This window comes from Cottoperca gobio, chromosome 15 (genome assembly GCF_900634415.1).
Source record: "Cottoperca gobio chromosome 15, fCotGob3.1, whole genome shotgun sequence".
In the NCBI taxonomy this organism is placed as follows: domain Eukaryota; kingdom Metazoa; phylum Chordata; class Actinopteri; order Perciformes; family Bovichtidae; genus Cottoperca; species Cottoperca gobio.
The window spans coordinates 13,164,655-13,191,997 of record NC_041369.1 but is presented as its reverse complement, the minus strand read 5'-3'; the positions used below and the strand labels follow the sequence as shown (position 1 = coordinate 13,191,997).

At 41.9% G+C, this 27,343-nt stretch overlaps 1 protein-coding gene across 3 annotated transcripts in view; it reads right to left on the bottom strand.

Annotated features, from left to right (window-relative positions):
• The window catches only part of LOC115019988 (Kv channel-interacting protein 2), an 80,498-nt gene that overhangs the window by 41,734 nt on the left and 11,421 nt on the right, over nucleotides 1–27,343 (bottom strand). The window contains exon 1 of one of the 3 annotated variants that reach the window (XM_029449790.1): nucleotides 3,041–3,318. The exons of the other annotated variants lie outside the window; for them this stretch is intronic. Coding sequence (XP_029305650.1) covers nucleotides 3,041–3,128 — 88 coding nt within the window. The 5' untranslated portion in view covers nucleotides 3,129–3,318. Of the gene's footprint in view, nucleotides 1–3,040; nucleotides 3,319–27,343 lie in introns of those variants that run through there. 3 annotated transcript variants of the gene reach the window in all.

Sequence of the window (27,343 nt, the reverse complement as noted above, 5' to 3'; positions counted from 1 at the left end):
GGATCCCCTACAGAGGCTAATGAAACAAACTAATTAGTGGGAAAAGTAGGGGCAAGAAGGAGGGTGACTACAAATGACTGTCATCAGTAATGCGCACAAACAAAAACACCAACGAGCCATAACCAGACACAATCAGGCTCCTGAGCATCGTGTAGGTCTACAGTGGGATAGGCAGAGGGTTCTGGTTATGGTTATAATTGACATGACTAATTATAGACACAAGGGCAGATCCAGAACCATTGTGTGGCATCGAGGCTCAGTGGAGGTATGAAATCAAGAAAAACTGGAAGAATACTTTCTAAATGGTCTGCTGACTTTATCCAGTGAGGTGGAATAAAAATACCAATTAACCCGAGGCTTCTTAATGTCATGTGTCCTTTTTTGCATAGTTTAAATCCCTGTTAGGTTCATACACTGTTTGACGGCAGAGTTCTGTCCCCCATGGCAGAAGAAAGGAAGGAAAGACCAGGAGAGAGAGAGAGAGAGAGAGAGGAGAGAAGGAGCGAGGGGGAGAGGAGAGAGAGAGAGAGAGGGAGAGAGAAGAGAGAGAGGGAGAGAGAGAGAGAGAGAAGCGAGAGAGAGAGGGAGAGAGAGGACGAGGGAGAGAGAGAGAGAGAGCGAGCGGAGAGAGAGGAGCGAGAAGGAGAGCGCAGAGGAGAGGGAGAGAGCGCTCGAGAGTTAGAGAGCGCTAGGAGCGGAGATCTTCTCTCGGAGCGCAGGGAGAGTCTCCTCTCGCTCTCTAGCTCTCTCTCTGTTCTATCTTCATCTCTCTATCTCTCTTCTCTCTCTCTCTCTCTCTCTCTCTCTCTCTCTCTCTCTCTCTCATCTCCTCTTTCTCTCTCTACCACATTGAAACAGACACACAGGAGCCAGTAGTCATGGTAACTCCAATCTGGGTAAACCTAAGGATGTGTATGTGCATACACACACACACACACACACACACACACACACACACACACACACACACACACACACACACACACACACACACACACACACACACACACACACTAACATTTAATAAATACTTCATGGAGTGAAGCCGGTGAAGGGGCTTTGAGACTGTCGTAGCTATTTAGTTGTCTGAACAGAGGAGTTTGTTTTGCAAAGCACGATGTCATAATTTACCAATGTTTCTATTTCCTATGACTTTCTAGATCTAGTGTGTGTGTGTGTGTGTGTGTGTGTGTGTGTGTGTGTGTGCGCCCAACAGATGTCTCCAACATGAATCCTTACAATTATTCCAACTCTTGTTACACATTTTAATGGGCGCAAATAAGGAAATTAGTTAAATCAAAGTCAATTAATTAATCAATTATTGATAAATATATATATCTTTAGAAGAAAGAAATATATATACATATATTTTTCTTATTGTCAACAAATCCCAGGAAAGCATCACAAAACGCCAACGTGCGGCATGAAGCCTATTGGTTCCTGAAGACCAATGTTTAAAGATGACTCATGGACACATAGTTTCATTCAAAAAATACAACAGTGTAGCTAATGGTGCATCTGGAACATGTTGCTATACTGTTTGTTTGCACAAAATACTGGGTAATGTGTAGTTATTAACTAGTATTACTAAGATCGGCTAACAAAGCTAACCTGGCTGAAACATTTGTGGCTTAAAGTTTTCCGAGTTGTTGTTCAAAGAACCAAAGACAACATGTTATGCTTATTGTTTCCTTTCCACATGACTGAATTGGTTTTCATACCCATTCTTATTGTTTTGGTCAAGATGTTTATACATGGGTTATAACCTGTGTATGTGTGTGCGTGCCTCTCACTGCCTGCACGCATGTCCAATTTCTGCTTTCAGAGCACAAACATGAAGCACTGCAGATGTCAAAGTCTGAGGAGATAACGAGGAGAAAAGCTGTGGTGGAGATGAGCAGCACGGATCTCAAATTAGCATTCACACACAGCTCCATTGACAAGGTCATCTAAACACTGCTTTATCTCCATCTTCTAGGATCAAGTGCTGGGATTCAATAGAACCAGCCTATTCTGTCGTGTCGTCCCCAAGGCATTATGAGCTGCTCAATATCACTCACAAGAAAACAGTGGATCATGGTTTAAAGCTTAGTAGCAGGGTGTTTCTCACTAAAGACACTTTATTCAGCCAACACTAAGCTCAGAGCATGAGGATAAAAATAAATAAGATCTCAAGAAAAGATGTTGACGGTGCTTTTACAACTTTATTCTAATCTCAGCGTAACGATAAACATTATAAAGTTGTGTAACTGTACGGTGAGAGCTACAGAGGGAGGATGGGGGAGTTGATGTCATACTGGGCTTTGACTGAAGGGCTGGATAAAAGGCTGTGTGTCTTTCCCACTGAGAGTTTCTCAATGAAGGTGGAATGCCACTTGCTTCCAGAGGGCAATCTGTTTGACTACTAGAGAGAGGGCAGGGGGGAGAGAGAAGGACTGTGGAAGGCAGGAGGGAGTCACAATGCAGGGAAGAGTGAGTTGATTTAACCCCAACAGCTTTCTAATTCTCACTGTGCATACTGTTCATTGCTTCTATTTGTATACATAGGAACTGAGTAAAGTGATAAAAAAAACATATGCCCACACGCATACAGTACATATGAACATACATTATGCAGAGAATAATCATTAAGCTGTTTGATATAGACACTTTGTATTATCTCTCTGTCTGGAGATGAAATGAAGCACTCAGACGTACTGTATACACACACACACACACACACACACACACACACACACACACACACACACACACACACACACACGCAAATCCTACCAGTCCACTCACGCTCTTAGAAAGAAAATATGCTTGTTTTGGATTTGTGCATCTGCTCTACCATCAACGGGGTAGAAAACACACTCAGCCACAGACACACTGAACTGATGCAACAACAACAGAACCATCAGCAAAGATCAGAAACCTCCTCCTAAATGCACAACAAACTCCAGGGAAGACCATCTCCACTTCTGCACTCTGTACGAAAGAAGCGGACCCACCCGCAAAAGCTCTGGGTGTGGAAGTGGAAGTTTTGGGTGCCTACCTTCAGTGAGCGTTCCCATGAGGAAGTGGTAGAAATAGCGAGCCACCTTGGTGAGCTGCCTCTTGCACCTTTTCCTGCACTGGCTCATCTTGGTGCAGCTGTGGTGGAAGTGGAGGTGATGATAGTGATGGTGGTGTTGGTGTCGGCTAGTCTGCCAGGGGAAGCAAGCTCTCAAGGTAGGAGGGGAGGAACAGAGCACTGCGAGTGTAAGTGTGTGTGTGTGTGTGTGTGTGTATGTGTGTAGGTGTGTGTATATGGAAGTCTGACTGCCGCTGCCTCTCTTCTCCTCACTCACCCCTTCTCTTTCCTCTCTCTGCTGTCCTCCCCCCTCTCTCTTTCTCTCCGCTCCTCTCTCCACCTGTAGGGCGCTGGCTGTCAATCAGCCAGTAATGCTCTGCCTCCTCCCACTCACGTTCTGAGAAGCCCTTATCTGGCCTCTCATTGGCTGTGGGAGCGGAGTGTGGCAGAAAAATTACGGACCGGCGCACATGCAAGAGTGCGTGTGTGTTTGTGTATGTGTGTGAGCAGTATAGTACGAGGAGGCTGGCTTGAGTGGCAGGTGGTGGGTTTTCTTGCACACGCCACACATCTTGTTGATGTTTTTTTTTTCTTCTATTTTTCCTCCACACATGGCTCATGAAGAAGACATCCTCTGAGAAAGTGTTTCTGTGTATGTTTGAGCCAGCAGGAGGTTGAGTAAAGTGACAGAGGGAACAAAGCAGAACCATTAATTAGCATCACGCACCGTGTCTATCTCGCTCGCTCATTAATGGAATTCATAAAAAGCGAGGAAAAGGAGGTGGAGTGTAGAAGCAAAAAGGAAAAGTGAAGCTCCATAAAGAGACAGGTAGGGAGGTGGAGATGGGGCAAAAAGGGGAATGCATAATTCATATCTTTCTATCCTTTCTCCAGTGTGGTAAAACTTAAAAAGAGAGAAAAAGCTTGACAGGAGAGAGAGAGGTTGTCGGATAAATACCAGCCCTCCCCAGCAGCTGATGAACGGATTAATTTCTGCCAGCAGAGAGGGAGGAGAAGAGAGGAGAGGGGAAGAGACAGGAGGAGGTTTAAAATCATGTGGCATTGAGGAAGAAAGGTATTATTTATGTAAAGCCATTCTGTCTTCATCCTTATTATTCTGCCTCCACTCACTCAATGTGAACACTCGTCACTTAACAAGGAAACACACTCACCCTGTTTTCCCTGTTGACACATTATATTGTTTCTCACTCCACAACTCCCACATCACCCGACTAAACCTCTGCCACTCCACTTCTATCCTCTCTCCTCCTCCCTGATGCGGAATTAAAAGTGATTACCGTTACCACAGCAACCCACAAATTCCATAGATTTTTCTGGTAGTGGCAGACGCACACACACGCACACACACGCACACACACGCACACACATGTACACATCTGTCTCTTCCCTAGGTCAGGGAGAAAATCAATCAAGCGTCACATGCTTCCTCTAAACGTTCTCTTTCTACAAGATATGTATGTGCTCTCATTTAGAAGTCAAAGACAAGGGTCAACGTACAGGTGAGGGTTTGACAGCGAGCTGTTCTGGACTCTTGAGTGTCGACACTGTCAGAGTAAAGAGCCCTGTCACAGTCAAATAACACAGCAGGATTTTGAGCATGTGGGAGAACAGATGGGAAAGACGAAGGTTTTTCTGACTCAGTATTAAAGATTGCATAAGGATCGCTTACTAATTATTAACGTTGACTCATGGCTTCTTGGTTCAGGGATCTCTAATGATTCAGGTCAAGATTAACTCCTCTATTTTTCAGTGTGAATGCAGGATTTCGCACATGCCTACTGCATGTTCCACTATGTGTGTGTGTGTGTGTGTGTGTGTGTGTGTGTGTGTGTGTGTGAGTGTGTGTGTGTGTGTGTGTGTGTGCGTGTGTGTGTGTGTGTGTGTGTGTGCGTGTGTGTGTGTGGTTTTCTTTCATAACTCAAAGTGGCTATAATCATTGGGCCTCATTCACCACTCACTCTTTCGAAGAAATCTCTTTTTGAAACCCACTTATGCAGTTTTCACAAAGATTCACCCATATTATATTTATTTGGGATTTGTTCTTAGGTCAAGAACACACTTGCCCACATTTGAGCGCTGACATGTTTGTGCAGAAATAATTGGATATTGCATTTTCTTCAATTCTACAGTAGAATAAAAGAAGACAGGTGAAAACAATCCCGCACTTTAGGAACACGGCATGAATCTGACTCAGACTTTTCCTTTCTCAAGCACAAATTTAACAAAAGAACATATTGGTGAATGAAGACCAATGTTTGTATATTAACAATGGATCACATGACTACTTGTATTCGAGAGGGCTCCCTCGTAGTGTTGAGCCAACAGAGAATTATCTGCCGACTCTGCGGTTCTTCTCGGCTCTATGGAGTTTCAGCTCATTGCTTTCCGGCCTGCAACTTTACAGACTGAGCTCACTCTCAACTCCCTCATCATCATCATCATCATCGTCGATTTTCGCTACAGCTAGCAGCTGTTTTGAGACAGAAAAAGCTCAGAAATTTCAATCCAGCTGAACTTGCATTCTGCCTGCAGGCGCTGTCTTCATCACCCTGCCAGTATACTGCATATCAGACTCTGACAACATGTTGTGAAGTATTCGGTCATCCATACTGCATTGCTCAACTCTAATAGTAGATTAAAGATATTAGAAATGCCCCCTAATGAAGAAGAAACAGCACATTCTATATTAACGAGTTCTGAACACATCTATAGCCAAACTAATTCACATAAATTAAGTTGTTAAAAGGCAAAATGTTCTAATAAAAGTGAGCAAGATAATCTTTACAAAGTTTATAGCAGGATTATAGGCAATCAATGAATAATCATCTCTTGGTTTCAGCTTTAACTCGGCAGGCAGGTTATTGTACAGAAATGTGAGGGAAGCAAACACACATATTTCAACACTTTTCACACACACACACGCGCACACACACACAAAAACTACACTTTTATGCACACTGCTCGTCTCCCTAAGCCTATGAATAATAGAGTCTGCTAGAGTCACACTGTGGTTTAAGAAAGACAGCGAGCAGATGCTGAAGAAGAACTGAAGCGATAGATTGAGTGATCAGTGTAGCATGAAGGATTACAGACTTGCAGTGGTGACTGTTACAGCACACCATCATCTCCTGCCACACACACACACACACACACACACAACACACACACACACAGACACACACACACACACACACACACACACACACACACACACACACACACACACACACAGAGATCTGATGCTTAAAGGTTAAAGTTCATTACAGCCAGCTTTGTGCTGAGGAGATGAAGTAATGGAAGAAAAAGAAGGTAATCAACATTTATATGTCTGATATTTAAATCAAGTACACAACATTAAAGCAATTAAAATTAAAAACAGGAAAAAGGAAAACAGAATCAAACAATACAACACAAATGAAAAGAAGGGACTCTCCCTTATGATCTTTGGTCTGGACGATACTGGATCTTTCCCCGGCTTTAGCACATTAGACATCATGTCTGAAATGTCTGAAAGACAAAAGCTCAAACTCAAACATGTGCTTCATTTCGCACTAACAGCAGTCATGCTGTGACAATGTGTTTGCTTCTCTGCAATACAGTTTTTATTCATAGTTTGTGTAATTACTGTTCACACACAATCCTATTGTGTCTGATCAGCTTATAATGTTGGCATCTGCACAGAGCTGTGAGACAAAGCAGCAGCTCGTAAACAGGTCACAAGTTAGGAACTATTGATGGTGGTTGTTTACTTTACCAACACAAAGTCATCACAGAAGTTGCTGTCTGTTGCAGTTCCACATGGAAAGTCAAGTTCATGACATGCGTGTAGTTCAAGTAGTCAGATCGCTGTTGTTAGGCGACTGAAAAAGTTACATTGTTACATTGTTTTCATCAAAAAATGTAATTATTAAATAATCTTGTGCTCTTTTTATATTTACATTCTACATCATGTAAAGAAAAATAAAAGAATATACAGTATTTTCAAAACTAACAAAAACTTATATTCTGAATGCCTCAAATAGACAGTTATTGTAACCATGCTAAAAATGTCCCCATACCATGTTTCTGTCTTCTTTACAGATTCCAAACACCAAACTCTACCTCCAGCTCTGACACTGTGAGTGAGGCAGAGCATGCCAGACCCTCTCCAGACATCTGACATGTTTACGGAGAATGTAGAGAAGCGTCATTAGTGGAGCCAACCAGACAGACAAACAGAAATAGTAAGAAGCTGTGGTGAAACCAGTGTCGGGATTAGCTGACTGATACCCAGCAGGAAGATGAAGATTTCAACAGGGGGGGTTATGACGGAGGTGATTAGAAGTAGAAGTGTGGCTGCTTCTGAACGAGAGATCTGCATGTGTTGTTGTTTTAGACACTTTGACACATGTCCAGGATTTGTGCCAAGAATCCGCCGCCTGTTCTCAGAGCATGTGTGTGTGTGCGTGTGTGTGTGTCTTCAAGTGTTTCCGTCCAGGAGTCTGAGTCACCGCCACCAAGATGTCCAGGGTGTGAATCCAGACTGCAGTCCATTAACGACTATTACCAAGAAACACAACACAAACAAAGAACACACAACACCTCGCACGGCAGGCCCTTATAGCACCAATTATCAGCTGACAAAACCTTTTGTATTAAGTGTTGATGTATTAATTGAGACTTCAAATTGAAGCCAGCAGCGCTTTAATGCTGTCATGCAAAGGACTAAAAATAGTGCCAGTTTTAAAATGTCAGTGATCGAAAAAGGTGAAAATGGACAGACAGGGAGGCAGTCTGAGTGATTGGATCCATCTTTAAGAAGGAGACCATGGAGGCCTTAGACCTGTGACTGTCAGAAACATCATCAAGCAGACTGGAAATCTGGGGCTCTTCTGGCAGGTCAACAGGAGGATAAATCTACACGACTGTCGGATCGACCTCACCTGCTTCCCTTTTTTCTTTCCCTGTGTCTAAACTAAGGTTTGTACTGAATGAGAGTAAAAAAAATAGAAATGTTATGAAAGATCAAGTTTGTGTGTCTATGTGTTTCGAGGGACAACATAATGATTTTGCAAAGATTTGGCACGATGCAGCAGTCTGTGCGGGCTGCTATATGAGCACAAAGGCACACAGGAATGTTGGAGGGCAGATGTGACACTGACACTCCACTCGAGTATCTGGCAAAGTGACACACACACACACACACACACACACACACACACACACACACACACACACACACACACACATTTGTTTTTAACACTATTTATGTGGCAGGCAAAGGCACCAGCTGGTGAAACCCACTCAACAGTCTATTCACTGGGAACATGTGACTGTGGGGGGAAGGAGAGGAGAATACGAGGAGAGAGGAGACGGAGAGGGCGGAGCGAGAAAGAGGCACAGGTGGAAGCACTCGGCTTCAGGGATGTGCAGTTAAGCCTTAAATACAAAGTTCTCACAGAGCTGAGACAGCCGCCCTACTACCTCTCCCTATCCACTCTTCCTCCATGTGTACATTTGCATGGAGGGTTTCGACCTCTCGATACTGAAGTAAACATCCTATCATTGTATAATATAAAGTTTCCTCTTACATTATTTTGGTCATGCACACAAACCTTCCTGTCTTCGTATAAATGGCTTCTGGCATAAATCACAGAATATCAATTAGTCCTAAACTTCATATATTTGATTTGTCTATGTATGAATGCATCATTCAATTGAAATGAACATGACATGCAGATTGTTTTGGGGATGTTACACACGTACAGTTAATCAGAACATAAGGTAGGGTAACTTAACAGCTGAATGAGCAAGGCAGTCATCTGTACCCATGGTGATGGACGTTTTCTGCTTTTAGAGTGTGGCGAGTGCGTCCCACACTTTACTCGTTTATTTATACCCTCCCCTTTAATGTGCTGGGAGGGCTCTTTAGAGCTGCGAGTATGACTACTGTGGAATTACACTTAAGTACAAGTCGGTACGGATCATTTGGAAAAGTACAAGCTTTAACCTATAATTCAAAGTTTAGACATATTGAGGGGAAGTGGGTACAACAGAAAAGGGGAATTGCAGCATCTCATCACAAAAGAACTCCAGCAAACCCTCTAACATCACACACTTTAACATCACACACTCTAACATCACACACTCTAACATCACACACTCTAACATCACACCCTCTAACATCACACACTCTAACATCACACACTCTAACATCACACACTCTAACATCACACACTCTAACCTCACTCGTTCAATAAGAGCATTCTTGTGGTTCAGGAAGTTGTCCAACCCACACACTTTCTCCATGGACACTATGTAACTGAGTGGTAGTGAGTACATTTATTCAAGTACTGCACTTAACTTGAGTATTTATTTTCTGCTGCTTTATACTTCCACTCCACTACATTTCAGAAACAAATACTTTTTACTGCACCACATTTATTTGACACTTATAATTACTAGTTACGTTTTACATTTTTAAAAACATATGATATGTTTGTGTAATATGATGCAGTTCTTTAATACTAATACAGCCATAACTATACAAAGAATCGGAAATTGGCTGCTCCAGATTGGTGCACTACAGCATTTTGATATTTTAAGTACATTTTGATGAAGATATTTATGTACTTTTACTTTTTTACTTTTATTTGTAATGGATTATTTTAAGTCTATGGTCTTTCTTCTTTTTCTTAAAGCCTCTGTCAGCGTCTTCCATCACTGCTGGCATCTAGAGTAGACAGTAAAGGACAGTTCCTCGATACAAGAGTCACTTAGAAAAAGTCACTATCCATGAATATTTGATAAACAGGAACCAAAAGATAAATCAATATGGTAAGCAAACTAAAATAAGCAACTAAAATGCAATACGGGAACAAGAGAGCACCTACAGTACCCATGTCTTTCCTTTATTAAGCACAGCACTGTAGCCATTGGATGTCAAGCGGTGCAGATACCAAACACGGAACACAAACTCCATGATGCTGCTGCCATCTGCAGGAGAGAAACCTGCAGAGCAGCAACTCCAGGAGCAGGCAGCTGCCCTGAAGGCAGGCGGATGGACTGAGAGAAGACACAGGCGAAGATAAACTTATAAGAAACTTCACAAACACACATATTCTCTTCTAACTTTAACGAAGACCATAGAAGAAGAAGAGGAGATATTAATGAAGCTGAAGTAACTAATGATGCATGATAGAAATGTAGACTATAGCACACTGCAATTTGAATACTAATGAATATTCATTAAAGGCTGTTCTAAAGATGAGAAAATATGTAGGGAAATAATTATTTGTGTATGTATGTGTGTGTGTTTGAGCAAATATGTCCATGCGTGTCTGTAAGCATGTAAGGACCGATAAGCACAGACCTTACCTCCATCCCCGGTCTGACCACTAGTCTAGTCTCACAACCTTTTAGGCATACGAGGCATGTGTGTATTAGATTCAATAAGTATCACGTCAAAGAGTGTGACAATAGAAGTACAAAATGTGACCCTTTTCCTAGTAGTGCATGATTAAATACGTAAATATTAAGCATCTAACACAGAGAAATACAAATCTGAAGCAGCACTGATATCTACTGGTTTGGTCTTGTAGGTACAACTCCACCAGAACAGTTTTCCTCTGATTTGGGAATCATTGCACAGCTCTGCCTGCAGAACTTACAATACTTTTAATATTTACACACATACTTTGGATGGTAAAAGACCAGAAAAGGCATCCGGCACACCATATTAAAACACAGTGTGTTCCCTGTTGTGTTCAGTGACTTTAGAATCGTTGGCTGTACTAAGTAGTGTCGACCAGTAGAGGGCAGATACAGACCAGTAAAACCACAGCTACTGTAGGTCCAAAACAATATTTCATAAAAAGTCATAATTTTTCCTCACAGTAAGAAATAAAATAAATGTTCTTCTTGCATTTCATGTCATGGGACTACATACTACAACACTATAATGCTTATAATAAATACATTTGACCAATGCATTACCTCAACTAAGTTAGGTTGTGGAACGGGTTGAAACATATTATATATTGTAATGACAGACAAATCCTTGCAAAGCAATTATTTGGGCCGACTTTCATTATGAATGTCTGTCACCAGTTTACGCCGGTCTGCTTTTATATACAGTTAAATATCCCGTCTACAGGAAGTATTGCAACAGTGTAATCGAAGCATTAGAAGAGTTGAAGGTTAAATGCAGAGATATTTTACTGGTCTGTATCGGCCATCAGCTGAGTTGCTTCAGATTTAAGGATCACACTTGTGCTTTGCTCTTTGCTCTGGGCATCAGAGTGATCTGTCAATCTGTATCAGGTCAGCGCTGTGATGGTGAACAAGAGCTGAAAGGTCAAGAGAGCACATGATGTAGTGAGGGATTCATACAAAGCTTATACAGGAAGAGGAATGAGAAGATACACAAAATGAATTAATGTGAATAAAAACGTGTTGCTCTTCTCAAAATTAATCTTTGGCTTCACTGTGGTACGATAGAAACAAAACAATAAATATTACAGTAGACTCAAGCTATGACTCTTTTCCGCTCGGCATTAAAGCTACACAAACACACTCTGTCTCCTATTGTTCTCAGATTTTGTACCCTGTGGGAGTTCCTTACGTATTCCTTTGGATAAAGCCGGGGATGCTGTGTGGAGGATGAAGAAGGAAAGGCGAACAGACCCAAGGGAGACCAGACTGACATATAAACAGCGAGAGATAAGCAAGAAGAATGGATCACTGGGCCATGATGTCTACAAATAACCCACAGGGCAGATTATGTGGCTTTCACATTGTTTTTATTACCAGGCACCAACCAGCAGCAAGTCAGCCGAGCCTGACGTTGGGAAAGAGGAGCACCAAATCACACGCTGCTACCTGCACCTCCTTTAAGGTATCAAACATTCTGCGAGTGACAAAAGGTCTCTGATATTCCTCAAGTGCCTATGTCGACGTGAACTCTTGCCATCACCTCGCCTTTGCTACATCCTGCTCCACTCCTGTTTTACATGTTATCATCTAAGTCAGGTGCTCTGTATTTCCTCTGAAGCCTGTGTCTACTTTCCTCTCGCTGTCACACCCAACCCCAGGCTGCTTGTCTGCTGTCCCCTCTCTCCCCCCCCCCCTGCCTGTCTGAAAGCAGGCAGCAGGTGTTTTGTGACTCGAAGATCAGAGACTCTCCGAGAGACGGAGCCCCTCTGAGCCATGCTGCCTGTGTAGGAGGAGGAGAGAAAATCTACGCTTCCATTTTCAGAGTCTGTCTGCGCTTATCCCACCCCCGGACCCCAACACACCAGTTCATAATGTGCATGTGTTTTATCCATGTTATATGTTCCTGCAACGTCTCGCACAGGCTTTTTTTTATCAAGAGGCATGTAAGCTACTTGCTGCTGAGTTGAGGTGTCACCAGGGAGACATTTTTCATCAGATCCACTCAAATTATTCAGATTCAAAACTAAAACACACAAGGACTGCACACTGATTCAATCAAACCTTTTGAAAGGTAACTCAGTTTCACAGCACCCCACTCTCTGACCTCAAACTAGTTTCAGTGATGCTGACTGAAAAGCTCCATTACCTCTCCCCTCTCGCTTTCATTCAGAGGGTAGTTTTGTGAATTATGCTTCACTAGTCTCCATGTAGCTGCAGTATGATTCCTGGGGTAGTGACAGGAACATTCTCAATGCCACATCATGTGAAGACTTCTTATTCACCGTCCCTCTTCCTCTTTCACCTTCTCACCTTTTTCTCTAAGGCCAGCCTGTGAATCAGAGTACTACAAATGACCAATTTAAAGAGCATAATGTATCTTACCTACCTTGATTATGTATTCTAAATATAAAACATTCAAGGAAACAGTATGGCTTCCAACTTGAGGGCGGATGACTAAGAATACGGAGTGCAACATTTCTGTATGACATAATTCTCCCTCTGAAAACATCTTTCCTGGCTTCCTCTGACTTGATCCTATGTTTGCTCTGTTTGTTGTTTCAGGAATGTATCTGACACACAGCTCATGGGAAAATAAATAATGCATCAGCAGAAACACATTAAAGAATGACCATTTAAAAGACATTTTCCTGTAAAAAGACTAAACGTGCTGGTTTCTGCCTCTTGTATGCATGGATGTGATTGCTTTACTGTAAATCATTTTAATTAGGACAAGTGTTCAGACAAAAATAAAAGCAGTCCGTTTTGGGCTTTAAATCATGATGGCTACTTTTGATGTTTCTTGTGGATGACAAATAACAAGCGTTCTACTATGGATGGAAAACGGGAATAAAATAAGTAAAATATGCAGCTGCAGATGGCTGGAAGATATATCAGCCAGCACATGTAAAATACTAGCCCAATAATAATAAGACTACAAATTAAAGTTTTGGACCAGTTGTGACAAAACTACAAACTAGAACTACAAACTGTGAAAGAGCTGATTTCTGAAATCCATCCGATTGTCCCACAACCAGATCATTGATCGTTCAGGGATATTAATAAGGAATGAACCCCATTCAAACTTAACATCAAACATTAATCTGTTCCGTTTCTAAAATTGGCTGGAGGCGTCTGATTCAGGCTTATAATCAGAGCTGCTATGCTCCCTGCTGGTGAGAACAAGTTCAACTTTGTTTTAAGTTAGTGACTGCTGGAGTGCGCACAAAAGGGTTTAGGATAGTGCTTAAGTTGACATGAACCACACATCCATGGTTTTAGCAGGGAATTGGCTTGAACTCTTTTGGTAACATGTTGGCTAACTCTTCGCCACCCTGGTGCCCATGTATTTATTTTGTGCGTTTCCTCTTCATCGCCAGCCTCTGTTAGCCTCATGGCGTCTCGTGAGCCATTAACCAGGGAGCTCAGTCTGTTGTGTCTGATGAGGACAGCTGCTGGGTTAAACGACCCAGCTGTACCTAAATGATATAATCAGTCCTAATGGAACAGAGACCGATCAGTCCCATTGCTGTCAACCATCAGAGGACAAGAGGTCACCTTCACTGTGATTCGGGCGCAGTCCACCTGATGGGGAATCCACAGAGAGATATCGCCTGAAGTAGTGCAACTGCCTGTTTGTGTATGAGACGGGATATCAGCTTTACCTAAAGTATCAGGAGTGTCGATCGTCTTTCAACAAGCTCCCTGCTGAAGTTCTGTGCTGCAGTCCAGAAATTTGGAGGCTGACAGAAAAATGAAGGTGTGAGTGGAAATTATTGATGGGAAGATATTTGCACCTTTCACAGTAGGGGGATAATTCATCAAACAGTGTCTGTGTGAAGGTTATACAGGTATAAGAGCATGCTGAACCTGAGCAGGATGGTTAGACGGACTGATACAAGAGCCCGCATTAATCCCAAAACAGCCTCAACTCTTGCCGAAGTTTTGAATTTACATCTTCCCCACTCACTGATAAAAAGCAAAGTTTGTAAATATCACTATCTTCTTGAAAGCTTCTCCATTTGCGCTCATGTTACATGTTTCATGTTTCATGAACCCGATTTGATCCTTACTAAGAGCACTAATAGCAGCTTTGATCATGACAAGTGCAGTACTTACATTACACTAACTCTGCTAATGTAATCCCTCACTTCTCTCGAAACCACCTATAGCTTTCTTAAGGAGCTCTCTCCGTCTGTCTCTCCAGCAGGGCTGCCTCTGAACTTTCCACCTCGTTCTCAACAAAAATGTTAGCGCTCACTCGCCCACTCTTGCTGGGCTTCTTAAGTGCTTTTGTTAGCTTTTTCTGCTGAGTGGGGGTGAAAGTGTGTGTGTGCACGGACCCAAGGACACACCTCTGTCTAATGGCACTTGTGTGATGGCGTGTGGGGTCACGGCTCCAAAAACAGAGATCCTGGGAAGTGAAGCAATGGAAAATAGTGTTTCTGTTTCTAAGTGTCTCTTTCTTTGTTTCTGTTTATCTCACCATGTGGGCAGGGGTTAACCAGGGTGAACTACATCCCACTATAACAACACAGTGATATAAGACCAGACACTCAGCAGACTCTGCAGCTTTTACACAGACCTGACAATGTAAACACAAATGCACACTACACAGACAAACATCTTTCAGAGAATAACAAATGATGTTAAGAGTTGTATTGATTCCTAGAGGACGCTCGAGTCGCTGCCTGCAAGTTTTCTCTAAACAAGCGGCTCATCTATCCTCCATCATTGTAAACACTGCGGTTATGTAAGACACAGAGGACGGTGAGTATGTGCGCGCATGTGGGAGTGAATGCTAATGTGAGCATTTGTGTACAGTTCTCGCATGAGTGTGTACTTGCATGTGCGTTTGTGTAAATTAACATTAACTCAGTAGAAAGGAGCCCGACTTGGCTGAATTCACACAATCACCCAAAGGCTCATGGGAAATCAGTGGGCGGACAGGTATGGATCGGTGACAGAACGAGGAGGAGGAGGGCGGGTAGGTTGGATTGGGTTCACTCTCTAACACACTTTAACGCTCTCGTTCTCTCTGCGTCTCTCTCAGGGATTCTTTATCTTCTTCTCTTCAAAATAACTGTACCTGCTCGGAGTGGTTAACTTATTTTGAGAGGTGAACATTCAACAGTTACACCTCTCTCTAAACATCTGAACGGATCATTATGTGTACATACTGTGGGTTAAATACTGCTTTGGGTCGTGAACAGCTACGCTGATTTCCCTCTCTTGGGATTAAAGTGATTGCAAGGTTTTAATACAGTGTTCAAAAAGGGCTAATAAAGAAGATTTTCTCCAATTCTCAGTGTAAATTTGAACATGAACATATGAATCAAATATTTGGGACATTTCCCTGCTATGTGATACCATCATTTACAAATAGTATGCCTTTCTAGGGATTTTAGAAAATCTAAAAAGAAAAAAAGAAAAATCATTTATGGCAGCTGGCACGTTGAGCATGGCGTTGCAATCTTTATAATACAGTTGGTTATAGACACAGAATAACTGCACGTGAGCTGTCACTCTGGCCCTCACACAAACAGAGAAGGCATATTTGTTGAGTTAATTTAATCCAGTTCTCTTGGTGCTCATGTGTTTGACCAAAATTTTCCCAAATGAAGATCAATTCAATGTGTTATCTACGCCATATTACTCAAACTAATAATACATTTAACCAGGTTTATTTCCCGAATAATGTCTTGGACACAGGCCAAATGATGAGCCAGGAGACCTGCCAGCAACACTTTCACTTAAGCAGCTATTTTTTGAATGAATTCTCTCACTGGTGATACCCTGAGCTGTAAAATATGAAAAAGAGCAGCTCAATTCCAAAAACATAAAGAAAAGAAGGACAGCTCTTTCTCGTCTCATCAGTCTCCGTGACAGGCCTGTGTATGTGATGCGTCACAGAGACAAAGAAACATAAAACAACTTTATAAGAGGTCTTGTCAAACCGTGTAGGAGGTATGACAAAATGTGCTTGTACGTGCATATGTGTGTGAGTCTGTGTCTATATGTTCAGACGTCACATTGACACTATAGTTCTCATCTCTTCTGCTTTCCTTATGTCCTCCTCTGGACAAAATACATGATAAAACACACCCTCTGTGTCTTTTTGTAACAACTCTTCCACATTATCAATGCTCTTTTCTTGTGTGCCCCACATGTATCAGTCACTACACTGCGGATTATGTAATCTGGAAAGGGCAAACTGAGAATTATCACCACAATTCAAGCAGTTGCAGTTTGACCGCTTCGTACTTCAGAGTTCTCCAATGTTTCCTCAGTCATTCAAACGGTGATTGTCAGACCTCTATTAAAGTTTTAACATACTGCTAATTGGTTTTAAAATGAATATGACAAACGTGGCCAATTGTGATTTACAGTCTCAATCACTGCAAAATAATGTAATGCTGCAGGGATAATATGATGAGTTATGCATTGCACAGTGGAATACAGGTCATAATTAGACTTGCACCGTCATTGACTTAAACTAAGGTATGTGCTTAACGATTCAAGAAACTACTGCCTTTGACAAGGTCGACATATTTCAAATATTGAGTTGAGTTGGACGTAATAACTTTATCAGTTAAACTATTGGTTCCTTTAAGCATATGTGCTGTTTTATATTTTATTGTATTGATTGTTCTGCTATATTCTCTTATTCTCCTTTTATGTCAGCACTTCCTTATACCTCCTTTGTGTATTACTCTTCCACTGTATTCTTCTGAATTATGAACCATGTGCTCCTGTCTCCTGCTGCTCGCAGCACGAGGTGAGGGATGCAGGGCAGCGGTGATAAAAAGAAACTCTCAAAACTTCACAACTTTCCTTTATCTATAATACAGTATATAGTGTGGTTTATAATTTAAATGAAACCGTGCTGTCCCTTATTCCCAATTCTCTTATTCCAAGTCTTCTGGCTTCACTGTGAAGCACTCCTCTGCAGAACCACTTTCATTCCAAAACTCTTTAAAGAAAAGTACTTTTCTCCGTCAAAGAACTTGGCTTTAAACCTGCCGTTCTAAAGAATATATGTTTGGGGGGCTTCCTCTTTTATGTTCATTTATCCATCCCTTTCATGGACCCATCTCTGCCAACCAATTTTGTTTAATACACTCACAATCTCTGGTTCAATCTTTACTCTCCCCTCTTTTTTCTTTCTGCTTCTTAAGTCTTGACACAAGGTTTAGAGGGACGGTGACAAAGACAAAAAGGCAACGGCGGGGTAAAAAATGGAACAGCAGTTAGAGAGAGCGACAGAGGAGTGTCTAACTGAGAATAAAACGACGAGAGACGAGCGCTCACAAAGAGATGCAGAGATGAATGCTGCAGTGAATTACCTGCAATCTGTTGCTCTCCTGTTGCCTCTTTCATTCTTCAACACATACTTTATAAACACTCAGTCTGTTTCTAGGTAAGGTAGTCTCAATAACACACATTCATATTCAAGCAGATCAGCAGTAATTGTCCTCCTGATCCTCACAGAGAGGGACGACTGAGAGAGGACGACTGAGATGACTTCTATCGTCCTCCATCTTTCTCTCACACACACACACACACACACACACACACACACACACACACACACACATAGGATGTCTGACAGCTTTGTATCATGATGGTTGATTTAACTAACCCCCATCTTAGCATGGATAAAGTATGCTTAGTTCTCCTGTTTGCATATTGGCACATTGCCTCTGGGAAAGACAAAATATACTGACAGTCTCTAAACAAGGATGGATAAGCGGAGCTGTCGCTGCAGGAACAACAGCTATTTCTATAGTGCTGAGGTGACATGTTTACTGTAAGGGATGGCCAAGGTCAGATGACCACAGCCCCAAGTCGCTTCATGATATTGGACTACAGTACATATTATAGTGGATGGATTGCCATGAAATTTGGCAACAACATTCATGGATCTCAGACGATGTATCTTACTTATTTGGTGACCCCTGACTTTTCCTCTAGCCCCACTCTGCGGTTGACATTTGGGATTTTGGGTATAATGTCTTAAGATTTTGCCATTTGCTACAAACATTCATGTCCCCCTAAAATTGAATTGTAACAACTTTATACCGTAACTTTTAATTCGGGCCAACATTTCAATTTGTCCAATACTTTGGTTAATGAACAAATGCAAGACTAGTTGAATTAACGATAAATTGATTATCAAAATAGTTACAGATTCATTTTCTGTAACTCAACTAAGCAAAACATTGACTAATTGTTTCAGCTCTAGAAAATTAAATACATTTCTATATCACACACATTTGTTTGATGAGATTTACTAAATGTGTCAGTGTGAATTTGCATCACAGAGAACAGCTTTTAAAGCTTTCAAAGATTTGTGGTGTATTTAATTTCCTCCAAAACACTGAAATTTCAATCAAACACTCAACCATACAACACTCTGCGGGCCAACAAGGAGAAATGACAGCAGAGAGACGCTCAGGGACTGAGAGGATCTAGTACAGAAGGAATAACAGTGTTTTTATATATATATATATATATATATATATATATATATATATATATATATATATATATATATATATATATATACTTTGTAAGCTGCGTGTAGGTGTTCGGTTCTCTATTTGGATGTCACAAAGATTATAATTTAGAAGGCAGAAAAGCAGAAGTGTCTCAGCACAAAGACCATTTTGCCACCTACTGTACTCTGACAGGGACAGAGTTTCTCAGACTTCGTCGTCTTGATACTTTGGAAATCAACACCCCGTGGAGCAGTTTTCTGTATAGCAAAGCATACTGTAGTGTAGGAGAAAATGGAAGGGAATAAAGCTTCTACATGTGACAAAAACACACCAGCTGTGCCTATTCATGTGCATGCATGTACAGTAGGCGTCTTTGAAGCTACTTATAGATCAGGTAATATGTGAAACACCTTCGCCTGGCTCAGTGAGCTTAAAGACATCATACTTTTGGCTCACAGTATTACAGTAGCTTGGACACATGTTTTAGCTTTCATGTAGCAGATGTGAGATTACATTTTCTATGTAAATGAAGTGTTAATAGATGTTGCTACTAATGAATAAGATGCAAAACATTTATTATCATGTGAAGTTTTTTTGCAAACTCCTCAGCCTGTTTGGGCTGATGCTGGGGCAGATGCTGGGGCAACGCGGTCTGCAGGAGGGAGTCTGAGTATTAACCCCAAGAGGAGTCTTATGTCATGGTGTGGTAGTGTAGGGTGTCTCATAAACATGCAGCACAGAGCGTAAGGGATTGGGATGGTTCATGAATGTTTGAATGATTGTTGCCTCAGCTCAAAGTCTCCTTACGATATAAGGAAATAAACAATGTTGTCACTCATAATTAAACGTGGTCATTAAGGTGTGTATCCTGATAATGAAGAGTGTGAAAATGTTTTTGAATCTTATTATGACTAATGCAGCTGATAAACATGTCGCCAGCTCAATCTCTAATCTATCAAACTTTGTAATTAATTTCAATGAAAACACCTCCAGGTGTCCCATTTATCCCTTAACTAACCTCAGACAGATTTCAGCTCACAGATACCCCAGAGCACTGCAGGCCAGAGCTCTGCAGCCGCCCAGCAGGTGTTCAATAACAAAGATAACTTGCTTCCAAGCTGTTGGCTGCAGCCATATTGTCCTTTTTCTCGAGAGCTTGAAGCAGGTAGGGCTCTTCTGTTGTGTTGGTGTTCTGTCGGATTTAGTCTGCTGTTCAGACGGCCATTAAGGATATAATGAAGTGGGTCTCACACCTCAACCCTCAAAGCCATCGGCCAGCTCAAATCAATGCCCAGGTGACTGTGTGCCAAGCGTATATAGCTATATATGTCTATGTTTGTTTAGGCGTACTGTCTGCCTGTTGCTGAGGGGCTGCTGTCCGGTTGTTTGTTTTGCTTCCTCACTTGTCACACAAGGTTAATTGCCGAGATGACCTTTATCCAAGCAAACACCTCAGAGACACTACAAGCCTGGCAACAGCATCAGTATGGAGAGGACATAAATTCACACACAGAGTACGTGTGTGTTTGTTTGGAGAGCTGACACCATCGTAATCTCAGAGTTTGTTATGGAGCCATGAAACGGTCCAATAGATGGAATTAGATTGTGTGATGTGTAAACCAGCGAAAGTATTAAACGCCGCTGGATTTTTGCCAAGGTTTTATAGTTAGTTCTATTTATATAAGGCTGAATACGGCAATTATTGAAGAAAACATTAACACCATGTGCCCATGTGAACATATGTGCATGTCAAAGAAAAAAACAGAAATAAAAACAAAAGACAGCCACTTGATATCCAAATGTAGAAAGAAAAAGCATGCACACACCAAAGAAAACCAGTGGATTTTAGGAGGAATAATAAGCTTGGACATTTCAACCATCGGGCCGTGCGTTCAATTAAACAGCTCAACACATTTCCCACCTGTGGCAATGCTGAGAGACAAAGGGAATGAATTCTGTTTATTAAACAGAGGTTCCAGTGGATTGCAAATGCTGCCTCTGGTGTTCGGTTCATTTGAAAATGACGTGTAGAGCAGCATACACAAAGGCATTATTGTCAAACGCCACCAAATCAAATCAAATCAAATTTATTTGTATAGCCCAATATCACAAATTATACATTTGTCTCAGTGTGCTTTACAGACTGTACAGGTTACGACATCCTCTGTCCTTAGACCCTCACATCGCACAAGGAAAAACTTCCTAAAAGAAACCCCATAATTAAAGGGGAAAAAATGGAAGAAACCTCAGGGAGAGCAACTGAGGAGGGATCCCTCTCCCAGGACGGACAGACGTGCAATAGATGTCGTGTGTACAGGATAAACAACATAGTACAAATACAACATTTGACAGAAATTATGTTGTGTTGGAAAAAAAGAAATAGAAAGTATGGATGAATCCAGGAAAATGTCAATAAGGCTTCCCGGTGTCCAGCAGGACCAGGGCAGCAGGCGCTGTCACGATTCATGATCCTGACGTAAACTTTATCAGTGGCAACCTGCCACATGAGAGACAGACACTCCGGGGATGATACCCCGGATGGTGAGTTAGTAACATACATTTACATAAATGCATACAGATAGAGAGGGAGAAGAAGAGAGAGGGAGGGGAGGAGAGAGGAAGAGAAGGAAGAGAAGGAAGAGAGCAGGGAGGTGTCCCCCGGCAGTCTAAGCCTATAGCAGCATAACTAGGGGCTGATCCAGGGCAAACCTGAGCCAGCCCTAACTATAAGCTTTATCAAAAAGGAAAGTCTTTAGCCTACTCTTAAATGTGGAGAGTGTGTCTGCCTCCCGAACACAAACTGGAAGCTGGTTCCACTGGAGAGGAGCTTGATAGCTGAAGGCTCTGGCTCCCATTGTACTCTTAGAGACTCTAGGAACCACAAGTAACCCTGCAGTCTGGGAGCGCAATGCTCTAGTTGGTTTATAAGGTACTATGAGATCTTGAAGATATGCTGGAGCCTAACCATTAATTGCTTTGTAAGTCAGGAGAAGGATTTTGAATTCTATTCTGTATTTTACCGGGAGCCAGTGAAGTGCAGCTAATACAGGAGTAATATGATCCCGTTTCCTTGTTCTAGTCAATACACGTGCCGCTGCATTTTGGATCAACTGAAGAGTCTTAAGCGACTTTTTGGGACAACCTGATAACAATGAGTTGCAGTAATCACAGTAATCACAGCACCACTACCTGTTAAGACCTCAAGTGTATTAGAAAAGGCCAGAGGACAGCGTAAGTGATGAGAAACTGTCAGATGTTGGTGTGAGCTTAATTAGGCCGGTTTGGGCAAGCGTGGCTCGAAAAGAAATCTTGAGAGACAGTCCAATTACTAACTTTGGTTGATGCAAAAGTTTTTATTTTTCAAAAAGCGATTTGTTCCATTCTGCTGAACACACTGAAGTTGAATTAAGCAATTGTTGGCTACTAGGGGGCAGTAAAACCTCCCAAAGAAACATGATGGACACAAAACCCTGACAAAACTCATCCAGCAGGAACATTCTCATTACATTGAATGCTAGTTTCTGGCAAACACAAGTCCAATTGCACTGGTCTTTGTCTGGTTTTAATTGGTGTTTCAATGTTTTAATTTTCCAGCCCATTTATTGCTTTGGTTCATTCTCACCGCCTTCATCAACATTATCATTTCCAGACACAGCAGGCAGCTGTTTCCAGTAAAAAAAACAATTCTCTAACCAACTGTTGGCTATCTGCTCAGCACCAAACAGCAGGCAGACAAAGTTAGTTTGTGTCTAGCTGGTGAACACAGTGGAACATTTAGGAGCTCAAAAATCTGATATTTCTCTTAGTAGGCGGTGGAGATCAAAACAGAGATTCTAGTGCGGAAATAAATGGTAAAAAGTGGGATTTATCTTCGACCGGGAACACTGTTTTTTTCATGAGTGACTGAGGGCACATAGAAGCATATGAGTGTCAAGCATGATTTAAATGATGAAATTATAAACCAATAACAAGGGCAAACTGTCAGCTGCAGTAGTTGTGATCCTATCCAAATTCAATAAAATGTCTTAGACAGTCATCTCCAGGATTGGCTTGAAACTCTGGCCTTTGAGTTGTCTCATTCCACCTTCTCTGTGCTCATTTAAAAGTAGTCGTTAGGAGAAAAGTAAGTAAAGATAATTGGCTCATATACACAGGGGGCAACCCTCGGGGAGTTAAGGTACAGCACACACAGACAGCCAAAGATACACACAGGTGGTTCATTAAGGTGCTTAAGTGAGTGAGGAGAATGTGGGAATAGAGAGGGCCTGTAGTCATTAACAGCCACAGGCAGGTGGCATTACAGAGTCTAGCAAAGAGAGCATCTAATGACAGTGTAAAGGGAAAAGAGCCACCTGAAAGGAGTCGGACAATATTTCCTCTTCAAAATTATTATTTCGCCTCTGAGGTCCACAGAACTTGCAGCCGTGAAATTTGGATGAGCTCCAGTAGTGTGTGCATACGTCAGTGTTGGTGTGTCTTTGTGTGCTGTAATTGTTTATGAGCGTCTGTGTGAAGCATGCCAAATCATTGTCCCCCTTTCTTTTTTAGAGAGAGTTAGGGAGAGCTGAGGGAAGGAGAGACACCTAGATCCCCGATCCAAACCACAGCTGGCAGAGGGCGATAAGACAAACAGGCTCCTCCACCAGGACAAAGCTGAATAGGAGCAGAGGAGGAGAAGATGAGTGGAAAGGATGGGGAGGAGAGGAGGGAGGTGAACGGCAGAGAATTGTCACAGTTTTATAAGACCCACACATAGGGGGAGCGTCTGTGTGTGTTTTCCGTCCACACACTGAACAGGTGTGTATGTTTTAACGTGGGTGTGTGTTTGCAGTGTATATTGGGCCATTAACCGGTGCCATTAGCCTTAACTATAACTATAACTTTTGCACTGTATAAGTGCTATACTCAAAATGCCAAACGTCAGCAAGGTCAGAAAGACACAGAAACAACAATAGAAATAAAAGTAAGACTGGCGAGAAAAATCCTCATCCTAACAATTCAAGTATGACTCACACCTAGAACCTAGTCGATAACAAGAACTGGCCTATTATGTACTGAACAGCGCATCTTAAGAAAAACAGCTTTGACTGAAAAAGGTAGGGAGAAAGTATAATGCATAAAGTTCATTTGAGGTTCAGCTTGGCAGTCTGACAGTGATTTCCACCAAAGTGAAAACTCCACTCGCTTCATTCGTTCCGCACAATTTGCTCATGTGGGTGGTTATTAAAGCTAGGATGGACGTGCATGCATTATCGCTGTCCAACAACCCTCTTAAAGGTGATTGGGGGTTTTTTAGGATGATAAGGGTGAACTCTCTGTCTGAGTAGAGGGGAGGGGATAATGCTGGAGATGCATGGCATTAACATTCAACAGTGAACCTAAATATGTACCTGCGGAAACGTGCTCTGTTTAAGTATTTGTGCATGTGTTTATCCGTGCGTACAACTCAGTATCTCCGACTGGGCTAGAGTGTATCATTTCCATCCATAATACAATTTGAAAGAGCCCCCACTTGAGTTAGTTGAGTGGAAACCTATACTTTAACACTCTGACACAGCAGCTGCCTTCTTGTGACAGGAAACAATCTTTGTTGTGCGAGGCGAGGGCGAGGGGCTGATAAAGGAGGTGAGGAGGAGAACAGAGGCGAGGGGATTATTGTCATAAGCTTTCCTGTCATCACAGCCACAAAGCAGGTCGCAAATTCAGCAGAGAAGAGAAGGATGTTAGAGGAGAAGGGAGGGGGGGGGGGGAGATTTCCTACTAAGCCAAGACGGCCTGCACTTTGACTAACAAATGAGAGACAAAAAGGTGTCATCAGCATTACCGAGGATCCTGAAATCTGTAGGACACATCATTTCATGTTTGTGCCAAACACTGACCAGCATCTTTTCCTCTCTGTCCATATACTCATGCACACCATCAGGACAGCAAAAAGCAGCTGCCAAAACCTTCCATGGCTTTCCCACTGTATGCACACACACCCACACAATTAAAGTGCCAATGTATGAAATCCTGCCTTTCGTTGCTGAGGTGATTCTGCACTTTCCAAAGATCAGCTATGGTGATAATAATCAGCTCCTTTCAGCCACATGCATTTTTCTAGGAGAAATGGCAGGAAAAATGTATGTTTTTTCATATGAAAAGGTAAAAAATTATTGTAGTAAATCATATAGTACTTATTCTCAAATTATACTACAATATAATAGTGAGGCTACACTTATGTATACATGGTTACTGATGATAATATGCACCGTGGTGAACCAACAGAATCATGCATAATCAATTATCAGCAGTGGGAGCATGCAGTGCCTATCAACAGGCTTGGTTCAGCTCTCTTATGTCATAGTTTGAGCCATTAAAAAACCACAAAGTACCAATCATTGCTTCTTAGAGCAGAGCAGCAGCACAGTCCTCATTGTTCCGTTCTATCTTTAGACCGCCTGTCTAACTCAAAGCTAAGTGAAGAGCAGCGCGGAGGATTGTTTAAGGAGCTGGTAAGAAATGGAGACATAGAGGTACCAATTCATCTCTGCTGCTGTAAAGGCACAGCGACAAAGAGAAGCAAACTTGCAGAAGAGGAACACACACCGGTTTTTCCTCTCTCTGTCTCTGTTTTAGGCACACCACACACACACACACACACACACACACACACACACACACACACACACACACACACACACATACACACAATCTGTTGCAGGCTTTTCTTAGTGTGTGTTTCACTCTATCACTGTCTACCTAGAACACAAAGGAAAGCAGGAGATGAAGAACTGAGGAGCAGGAAGGCGCACAGTTTTCCTCTCTTACAGGTCTAACACAGTGTGTGTTCACACACAACTCCCATATAAAACACATGCGGTCATTCCTGAGACTGAAAATGGATGTACACATCAACGTTATTCGTATACAATATGAGCTCGCCATAAAGATTTTATAGAAAAAAAAACTTCCAAGCAGGACCAAAGTAGTAGGACTGCCCACATATGATCAGCGCTGCTGTGGCTGTGGCATTGTTTTCTTGTGGGGAGAGCAATGCCGGCCAACTAGGCAGAAGCTTGAATTTCTGCCAAACGCTGCGCTCACAGTTGAAACAATTCAAACTTTAACCTTGGTTGTTGCTAACCTTCCAAAGCACAACCAATGAGATCACAGCTGTATGTGACATAGACACTTCATGATGACGTATACTTCCGTCATCCTTTGCAAAGTGTCTGCACTATGCTCTACCTCGCAGTGAGCCAAGAGCACGTTTCTTATCATATGAAGGCAGCTTAAGGTTGGGAATAAGACACATCCAGCAGTAGCCTGTATGTATATTAGCAGCTGCCCCAGTACTTGTCGACCTACTTTAACAATATTGGTTCTTTTCTCGCTGCTTGGAGGTGCTGACAGAGAGCAGCTGTGGTATTATAGTTCTGAATCAACAGATCAACGGGGATCAGTCTCACCTCCAGTGTGTGCGTGCAGTCTGCTGCTGTCTCCCTTGACTGACAGCTGGAACCTCTAGTACCCACTAAGTGGATGCAGCATTAGTCTGTAGAACTTTGATTTGGTTTCATTGCCTGGAAAGTCTGTTAAATAAGTTTAAAAAAAAAAGAACAGGAGATAAAAGACCAGATGATAATGGTGCCTGCCAAGTTCGAAGTTATTTAATTTTCAGTCAAACAACTGACCTGCAGGGTCCAATCTGAGCTTATTACATTGTTGCTGCCCGTTAGTCTGTGTTTGTGTGTTTGTGTGAGGTGTGCGTTATTGTCTGGCAGCTTGCCCTGATCACAATTAACAGCATGTTAGATGTTTCATTCTGAAAGTAGTCTTTGATAGAAATAGGATAGGTTCAGAGAAAAAGGATCTGAGGCTGGCCGACTCTGTTTTCAGTATCACAGAGAGGGACGACTGAGATGACTTCTATCGTCCTCCATCTTTCTCTCACACACACACACACACACACACACACACACACACACACACACACACACACACACACACACAAGGTTATTATTCTGCAAACATGACAATCATTATTACAGGTTAAACAAAAGACAAACCTGATTAGGAGTAACACATGTGTATGTATCATCATATTAACATATTATCTCCGTGCTAGTCTGTGATTGTTTTTGCAGATTTCTCACATTGGCACTCTCTACTATTAACAGACTGAAATGTTAAAAATTCATAACTTTGGAAACTACAACAAAGGGCGGCTTGTTTCATTACAAATGATTTAATGTGGAAATATCCCAGATGGCCTGTCTATACTGTAAATGTCCCTTCATGGCACAATGCATGAAGGATAACATTCTTTCTCACATTATTTATCGTAAGTTGTTATTTTGACTCATCTCTT